Source organism: Triticum aestivum, unplaced genomic scaffold (assembly GCF_018294505.1).
Source record: "Triticum aestivum cultivar Chinese Spring unplaced genomic scaffold, IWGSC CS RefSeq v2.1 scaffold19435-4, whole genome shotgun sequence".
In the NCBI taxonomy this organism is placed as follows: Eukaryota; Viridiplantae; Streptophyta; class Magnoliopsida; order Poales; family Poaceae; genus Triticum; species Triticum aestivum.
In genome coordinates this window covers 332,883-342,084 of record NW_025228059.1, presented here as the reverse complement: position 1 = coordinate 342,084, position 9,202 = coordinate 332,883, and the positions used below count along the sequence as shown (strand labels likewise).

At 41.2% G+C, this 9,202-nt stretch overlaps 2 protein-coding genes across 10 annotated transcripts in view; one reads left to right on the top strand and one right to left on the bottom strand.

The window, feature by feature from the left end:
* LOC123172991 (disease resistance protein RGA5) overlaps positions 1 to 5,436 on the top strand; it is a 19,142-nt gene extending 13,706 nt beyond the window's left edge. For 6 of the 9 annotated variants that reach the window (XM_044589860.1, XM_044589859.1, XM_044589864.1 and 3 more), the window contains 9 exons: positions 1,202 to 1,341; positions 1,447 to 1,564; positions 2,152 to 2,289; positions 2,439 to 2,663; positions 2,778 to 2,960; positions 3,071 to 3,276; positions 3,599 to 3,644; positions 3,759 to 3,847; positions 4,798 to 5,436. In XM_044589860.1, the coding sequence (XP_044445795.1) occupies positions 1,202 to 1,341; positions 1,447 to 1,564; positions 2,152 to 2,289; positions 2,439 to 2,663; positions 2,778 to 2,960; positions 3,071 to 3,276; positions 3,599 to 3,644; positions 3,759 to 3,847; positions 4,798 to 4,807 (1,155 nt within the window). In that variant the 3' untranslated portion in view covers positions 4,808 to 5,436. Of the gene's footprint in view, positions 1 to 1,201; positions 1,342 to 1,446; positions 1,565 to 2,151; positions 2,290 to 2,438; positions 2,684 to 2,777; positions 2,961 to 3,070; positions 3,277 to 3,598; positions 3,645 to 3,758; positions 3,848 to 4,797 lie in introns of those variants that run through there. The other 3 variants (XM_044589862.1, XR_006485800.1, XR_006485799.1) reach the window with 3 other exon arrangements.
* Positions 5,437 to 5,506: 70 nt separating this feature from the next.
* Positions 5,507 to 9,202, bottom strand: part of LOC123172994 (uncharacterized) — a 6,273-nt gene continuing 2,577 nt past the window's right edge. The window contains exons 2-3 of the mRNA XM_044589868.1: positions 7,717 to 7,790; positions 5,507 to 5,953 (exon numbers count right to left, since the gene is read on the bottom strand). Of these exons, the coding sequence (XP_044445803.1) occupies positions 7,738 to 7,790 (53 nt within the window). The 3' untranslated portion in view covers positions 5,507 to 5,953; positions 7,717 to 7,737. The remainder of the gene's footprint in view (positions 5,954 to 7,716; positions 7,791 to 9,202) is intronic.

The window sequence follows — 9,202 nt, the reverse complement described above, 5'->3', positions numbered from 1 at the left end:
CTGGTCTTCGCAAGTGAATATGTTGGAAATGATATGCATAAACTGTTCCAATCTTTTTACTAACTCCAGGGGCAGTAGTACTAGTAAAATCAGGCTCATTCCTGGGCCTGCAGCTAGTGATTCTGTAGAGTGGCTTCTTATAGCAGGACCTAGTACAGCCACCAGATTCCAGAGCTGTCAACGTGGGGACAGGAACCACAACATGCCAGGTTTGCTGGACTAGCCGTTGATTTTTGCTGTGGAATCTGGGTGCTTGGGGATGAAAGAGAGGTTGATACTGAGAACTGCCTGTCCTAAGCCTTCATGTCACTGTCATGGCGGCTTCCGTGTGAGCTTCCCCAGAGACAGATGGCGTCGTTCAGTTTGCAGAGAAATCGCACATCATGTTGTCTAGGATGCTGGAGTTTCCATTGAGGTGTTTACTATGCAAAATCGCAATCTTTTGGTTTCTAGAACTTCTTTTAGGAAGTTCAAAACCTCTTTATGAGCTTTTCTTCTCACTCTTTCTTTTTGTGGGGTGCTTTTATTCTTACTAGCCTTGCTATGGTAAACAAACAAGCTTTTCACATAGGGCCTAGAATAACACTTTTTTATCCATCTTTAAAAATGATCAGAGTATAGAAATTTTACTTAGCCGGACGAGAAAATAAGACATCACAAATATTGCGGCTTTCGAAAGTGAGCTTCTCTTCTCACTAGACTTGTCATATAGACAAGCCTTTCATGTAGCACACCACTTCTTTTTGGTGGCTATAGCCGGTTTTAACTTTTTAAAGATGATTGCTTGCTTACCATAGCAGAGAGGAGCCGGGACTTGCATTTTCCGCAGTATTTTCATCTAGCTGAATCAGTAGTGGATGTGTGGGTGGATTCGGCGCCGTCTTGCGCCTCCCAAACTGGATCTTGCCGTTAGCGTGAAAAGCTTTGGTCTTGGGATAGAATACCACTTTTGCAGTCTCAGTAGAATCCTCTTAAAATTTAAAGGATTGTAGAGGACTTTAATTCTTAAGAATCTTACTACGAGGTTTGTTTGATTAAGTAAGATTGCAATTGTATGTTTATTTTTGTCTACACATCCTATTTATGTATGTACATAGTGCCTTATTGTGCACTATGTATATTTTTTCAAGCCGTTGACCAATTATGCCAAACTGCCAATTTTGCCAGCCATTTATACTGGTACTGTAATGCTTAATTCCAGAAAAAGCAGAGCAAAGATGAGGCGGACGAAGACTCATCCATCCACTCACCCCGGCGAGGGAGCCCTACACCGCCGTTACTGTTGAAGAAGCCGGGCAAGATCGCTCTCCCCTCCCACGAGTCCACCATGGGCAGATTCCTGTAACCTCAAACCCTCACCCCTCTTCTTTCGCATTTTTGTTTTCCTTGGACGTATTGCTCTTGCAGTCGTGCTGATTGATTTGATTTCACGGCGGTTGTGGTCAGCTGGGCTCCAGCGTGGGACAGGGACAGGATGCAGATCGGGATGTTCAAGGACGGCGACGGCAACCTGCTCGTCAACAAGGACGGCCTCCGCATCACCCCGCAGACCGAGGAAGGCGAGGTAAGCCACTAAAACATGACCGGGCACCCAAGATGAAAAATTCCTCCACGCGTCTGGTCTTAGCCGTTCATAGGAAAAGAACGCAGGGCTGTGCTCGGCATATTGGTAGTTGTATTGGTTTTCGTAATTTCATTGATGACATGAACAGATTTAGATATTAGGATGTGTGGTTGGATTAGCAGGTACGGAGCAGGGGTTTCGTATTCTTTTTCAGAACAACAATTTAGGACAGATGATACTATGTACTTCCTTCATCTGGGATTAGTGCTCAAACGGATCTATCTAGACGTATTTCAATGCGAGATACATCCGTTTGAGCGTCAACTAATTCCGCGCGGAGGAAATACATAGGTAATTTTCATGTGAGATATCCGCAAATGCAGTTGTTACAGAAATAATTTATGATGTATCCAATGGTTAAATTTATCCTGAATGCTGATGCTCACTTGCTTATAGTGGAAGATTGCTGTCTAACACCATTTCTTGTGGGAATTGTCTAATTACATTGTTGTTCTTAACTTGTTATGCTCTTCATTCATCTAACTTGTGTCTTGCCTTCTTTCTGTTGCCATACTCGACTTCGCTAGGCTCCTCCTATAGAGCCGTTAGATAACCATCAGTTGAGCATACATGATCTGGAAGCAATCAAAGTGATTGGGAAAGGTAGTAGTGGAACCGTGCAATTGGTGCGCCAGAAATGGACTGGCCAGTTTTTTGCTCTCAAGGTATTGCCCAAAAAATAAATTATTTGATGATTTATAATTTTGGTTCCTTCTATTTCTTTCTGTAGAAAGTAGAAACTATAGTGGTAGTTATAATCTCTGATATTTTGCCTAGGGTCTTTACCCCCATTCATGTACTGTCATGTTTGCAGGTTATACAACTCAATATTCAGGAAAGCATACGCAAGCAACTTGCCCAGGAGTTGAAATTAAGTTTGTCAACACAGTGCCAATATGTTGTCACATGCTATCAGTGTTTCTATGTCAATGGTGTTATTTCTATTGCTTTGGAGTATATGGATGGAGGCTCTCTGGCTGATTTCCTGATGACTGCTAGAACCGTTCCAGAGGCCTACCTTGCTGCAATTTGTAAGCAGGCCAGTAAAATGACACATAAGTAACCACATAGTTTTTTGTTGTTATCAGAATGTTTTTTTCACCTTAAGGTCAAATAGACCTTTTCAACCGATAATTTTTACTTCCTCGTGCAGGTGTTGAAAGGACTGATGTACTTGCATCATGAGAAGCGCGTTATACACCGAGATCTGAAACCATCGAATATACTAATAAATCATAGGGGTGAAGTAAAGATATCAGATTTTGGTGTTAGTGCCATCATTTCTAGTTCTTCTGCACAGCGAGATACATTTACTGGCACATTTAACTACATGGCGGTGCGTGAAATTTTGTTTGAATTATGCAAGCATGTCTTCCAGTGTGGCATGAAAAGACGTCCACCATTTTTTGTTTCAACTAACGAATCTAAAATGTATACTCTTGACAGCCGGAAAGAATCAGTGGGCAGAAACATGGTTACATGAGTGATATATGGAGCTTGGGCCTAGTTATGCTGGAATGTGCCACTGGCAATTTCCCATATCCTCCTCGTGGTAGCTTTTATGAACTTCTTGAAGATGTTGTCGACCAACCATCACCTTCTGCACCATCAGACCAGTTTTCACCAGAGTTCTGTTCATTCATTTCTGCGTGGTATTTACGCTTCTCCATTACCCCCCTCCCCCCTGTTAATCAATAATACTTAAGCAATGTTTGCAATTTGTTGAGATTTAAACTGTGAACTTAGTTATCATAGTGTTTTTTCTACCTTTTGCCTGTCAAGTAGTGATTCTCACGCCAAAATTCCTGCTCTGGAATATGCATGCCAACATCATCATATGTTTCTTTTTGTTACACTCACCTAGTCACCTTCATCTGTGGACAGATCAACTGATTTCCTTATTTTATTTACTGGAAATCAGTGTCCAAAAGAAGGCTAATATCTATTTTCTTAATTTCTTTCTGAATTTTTCAGTATGCAAAAAGAGGCCACAAATAGATCATCTGCACAAATCCTATCAGTAAGGAAATTTCTGTCTGCTTCACAATTTGTATGTTCGTCCGAAAGCGTCATTTGACACAGCAAGCTCTCTGATCTTTACCCATTTCTTCTATCTGTTGCCTCTGACACCCAGGCTCATCCATTCCTCAGCATGTACGACGACCTGAATGTTGATCTTGCTGTCTACTTCAGGACTGCGGGATCTCCACTTGTCACCTTCAAGTAATGGTCCTATAACCCCACTGAAGAGTACTTACATGGTTACTGCAAATTCCTTTACAATTCCAATGCTGTCGTATTCTCTCTTTTTCTTCCTAGGGGAACCATGTTGAGTCAGACAAATGCACAACCATGTTATTCCCCAGCGCGGAATTGATCAGGCATGTGTAGTTGATCATGCATGTACTGTGTTTCCTACAGTGATAGCACTGTCAGATTACAGACACAAGTTCTCGCAGTAAATAATACTGTGCTGATAAAGTGATAACCTTAATTTAAAAAGGGATAATTTGTGATCTTGACATAAAAAAGAGGCAATTGATGATTATCTTATAACCGGCATCACACGTGTATAACCATGTCAGTGAGCCGCATCAACATAGAAGGTTGTGCCACTACATTTTGTTCTCACGCTTCTATTGCAGAGGCAACTGGTGTCACGGCTTATGTTGACATAACCGCAGTATAATCTCAAATTTGAAGAATCCATTTCCTTTACGAAACAGATCTAGGGCCTTTTCTGGACTAGTGAATTAGCATGTTAAGCAACTGTCAATGTATCCTCAGTAAAAGGGTTTGGCTTATATGACTCACAACTGATAATGGGATGCTAAAAATGGCAGTGATAATTTTACCAATTAATAATCCCCTCCCAAAGAAAAGAGGTACTGGTGATAATCATTTGTGTTCACCAACATCGTCACCTGTGGACATCCAAAGAATAATAGTAAAACCAGAGCTCTGCTCAGTTTTACTTAATCACAGTGTCTGCCAACTGATTATTCCTTTCTTTCTTGTCCCTACCACTAGCCTAACCATTTGTGCCTGCACTCTCACTGGAAAGGTAACCGGTGTTAATCCGTTTACATATGTTACAAACATGTTTTGCTTAATCACATTACTGGAGTAAACGTTTGTTAGTCACAATAACTAGATTATTCATCTTTTGCCAGGAATAAGTGAGACCTTTTTTCTTCTTCGCAAATGTGGAACTCATCAACTCACAGAATGCACGGCCATCAAGCAAGCAAGCGCGTAATTGGACTGAAGCAAAGTCACTCTATCTTATCATGCCCAGAGATAAGATAACAGAGGGAAGTTGGCATGAAAAACATTTCAGTTTGTTAGGCCACTACTCAATTTTGAAGAAAGATAGACATGTGAGTTTTATCTAAACTTTGGGAAGTGTGAAGTATGCTCAATCACACCACTCAAGCAAAAAGTTTGTGAATCTCAAAGCAAAGGTTATTGAATCCCCAACACCAGGTAGGCAGTTTCGTTTCAGCATACAGGAAGGAGCATCTTCCAACTCTCAGGTCACTTCAACCTCCATTAGGCAGAAGCAAGCCTCTAAATTCTGAGTTCGGAACCAGATGGAAATTCAAGAAAAACTCGTGCAAAATGGGTCACCACAGAACATGTTTCGCTTAATCCAGCACTGACGCAAAAGGTTTGGTAATCTCAACATGCAGCGGCAGATCCAAGCTAACATTGCCCTCTCATTGGTTCACCTATCCCTGTTACTGATCGCAAGAACCAAAACTATTCATCTTCTTTTTTTGCCTGGAATAGTATGTGAGACCTTTTAATTTCTTCAAAACTAACTCGCAATATTTGAAATGTTAGCCAACTCGTCAAATCCTACACCTCATCTCGAAGGAAAAAAAAAGAAGCAGACAGCTGGCATTGGCCATCCTGATGGAGTCGCACAGCCAGCTGCGCAATAACAAATAGCACCAAAATCAACAAATACCACACAGCCAGCTGCAGTTCACATTCACTAGACAGAATCAGATGACAAAATCAACAAAAAGACGCAGAAAACTGGAACATACTTGCTTGGAAAAACATGAGACAAATTAAGCAAACTGAGAGGGACAAGTACTAACTAGTGGAAGCAAATCAATGGGCCTACATGCCAGCCGACGAACGACTACATAGATTATGGAAGTTAGCAAATCAAGCGGTTAGTTTCTACAAGTTCACTTAGCAGCTGACTAATGCATGCTACATAGAGGCTCAATCTCTGCAGTCAACCTTTAGAATGGGAGAAACTGCACCCAACAACTCGTTTCTGCATCTCAGCCACCAGAATGTAACCATAGATTCCTGCGGAGCAAGCAATACCATATCAGTTGAACAAACTTGTATTATTCAATCAAAAGTTATTCTCATATTTTTTCTATGACTCAAACAGAAAACATTTGCTTCACTATTGCAGAAATTGTGTCAAAAGCTCCAAAGTTGAACCATCTATGCATTATTAGAAAATTTAAACCAACATTTGAAATAGAGAACGATGAAAGGTAATTTGTGGTCTAGTTGTGCACCTTCAACTTCTAATATTAGCAGTCTTTGGCTACATCCGGTCGGTGTAAAGACTAAAAGATCAGTGGGCTTATGAGGGCCTCATGAAGTAGGATATCATAAATGACTGGTTTCTAGGTCATAAGCATAATTTTAGAAATGTACGAGCTAGCTAGTCGTTGAAATTCATCAAATTCTTGCAGTACAAGCCTCAAAGAAGGGTTATGCATCATCTTACTAACTATGACTTTGGTCCAAAATGACTGTTAATTTTTTACCCTCCAGTCTCCACAGCATCAACTAGTACTTCGATCACTAACATGCCAGCTAGAATGCACGGTTACTTCATGGAACCAGTGTATCCATGTCGGATACCGCATCCAATACGTATACTTCTCCGGTACGTCCTGGATATGTATCCCCCGAGTATCAGGGAATAAACAATGCTGATACTTCATGGATACTCGGCCATTGCCTTTTGGATACAGTGCATCCCTGTTAAAGAGGTAACTAACGATGCAACCCTAGTCCCCCGACGCCCCATCCTCCTTCCCCGCTTCTTTCCTCCTGAGCTCCACACCAGGCGGTGGCAGGCCGGGAAAGAACCCACGAGCTGCCCCTCCTTCCTCACCAAGTCCCCGTCATCCTAGTCGCCGACTCCCCCTCACCCTCAGCATCTCTCATGCAGTAGCCCAGCCAGCTCATCGAGCTCGATCCCCAGTGGCAGCACGACAGTTGAGGTCGGCACAACCTCCCAAGGCATTTGCACTGAGCCGTTCAGCCAACAGCCGTAGGTTCCACACAATGCATAGCTACTGATAGTTTGGACCAACCAAATTATATTAGTGGCTAATGGCCAATTACCTATAGATACGAATTTGGCAGACAACAAGTGAGATGTGGCGAAAATGTTTAACCAAACAGCCTAAAACAAGAATAATCTTCGACAAAACCACAATAAGTGCAAGCAACACAATAAATCATGGTAATGTTACATTAAGCCAAACTCTTCAAGGTATCACGGTGATCCAGAATAAGTAGCAAAGTGAAATGGCATAGCTATAATCTGTATAAGTAAAGGAAATTTGAAACAACTACCCAGGCATAGATTGGACATTATGCAAGTTACATTATGACTTGATAGACTCATAGACCCTTAACGAATGTAAAAGAAGAGCAAAAGGCAATGTAGCAGTGAGTAGAAGTCAGACAAAAATATATTCCTAAAGCACAGTAAATGGTAGGTAGTTCATTTGCTACTATTTAGCATGATAGCATTATCATCTCTGAGCAGGCACAAGCATATGCACACATAGGAAATATGGAAGGGTGCTAGTTCACCAGCCATCGGAGGGGCTGTACATCAGCAAACAAAAGGGAAGACGTATGGAAGGGAATGGAGAGCTGCTGAGGAAGGGATGGGAAGCAGGGTCATAGAAAAGAATCAAGATGCAGCCTGTTATCAAAGCATGATAGGAGTCCACTCTTGCAGTACCAACGAAAGCAATACATTTTTTGAATGAACAGTAAAGATATCTCAGTATAAATCCAGAAGATAAGCTTACCTGCTCAACCAGAAAATCATCTTAAGCATTTTGCAAAAGATTAGCTTCACCATGTCCACCTCCAATGCCTGTTTCTGCAAGCATAAGTGAATCAACCAATGATATTCGAATGGAAAACAAATAGGTATAAAGATGCATCAAGGAGGATGTTTATATGAACTCAAAGTTGTAGTTTGAACAAGAAAGTCAGTTTCATACAACATTGAGAATAGATGAACAAAAATACAACAATTGTCAAATTTAAAGAATAGTCAAAAACAGTATATGCTGATGAATGTCGTAGAAATGAAGAACATGCACACTCAGAATATTAGCTAGTCAGACAAGAAAGTATCCAAAATCATTAAGTTCGCTTGGCACCATAATCATAAAATAATAACCATACTAATTAATTTCCAAAAAAGAAGTGTTCATGACGAATATTTAGATTATCTTAAAATAAATTCAGCCTGAAAATGATATGGCCACATTTATTAATTTACCCATGTTCAAAAGTAATGGACTTGCCACTTGCAACACTCTCCATAAAGTGATAAAAGGAACAATTATTCGAACATTTTTAAGAAAAAAACATCATTATCGAGTTAAGATTATTAGCAATATAAGCAGATATAACAATACTGAATGGGAGAAAAAGAACTAGCAAGCTTCCAAATATACCTTGAGCTGCCTATTTGACATTTCAGCTGGTTCAAACTAGTTATTCATGTTGTCGTCAGCTTCCATCTATTAAGTGTCGTGGCTTTGGATAAACTACACTAAGCTATGCACTATGACTGCCCACATAAAATTCTTGCATATGTCAACCACATAGTCCTATGATAATATTACAGAAAGAATTTGCCAATCTTGGTGTTCATTGTTTTCTTGTATTGATACTCACATAATGAGCTGAGAATAGCCCCGACTTGAACCACATAGTTCTATGATAATATTACAAAAAAGTCGCTACATAACTTTTTGACAAAGCAGATAACATTGACAAGACCATCGCCTAGGTGAACTAACTACCAGTAATAGATGTGAATCCAGGTCATAACCATCACATAGAAGTATAAAACACCGCCACATAAGAATCAGAACAAGTAAATTGCATAAAACCACCACTTTGAGGGCTAGGTTTGCGAAAAACACTAGGATACATTTTCGCTGCAGAAAATACCACATTTCGCGTAATGGTCTTGCAAAAACCACTGATCGGCGGATCTGTCTCGTTTAAGTGCGTTTATGACAGATGGGTCCCACTTTTTGCCGACGTGGCATAATGTTTTACAAAAAAAAATGTTAGATGTGTAAACAAGCGAAAACCCCCTCAACAATTTTCCCCTGTGCTACCCAGGGCCTTCCCCTGTCCGGCGACCACAGTCAGCCACCACCACCGCACTCCCGCCCTTGCCTGGCCGGCCGTGCGCGCCCCTCCTGGCCTGCCGTGCGCCCCCCTGCCCGGCCCGCCGCGCGTGCCCGTGCGCCGCCGCACTCACATCCT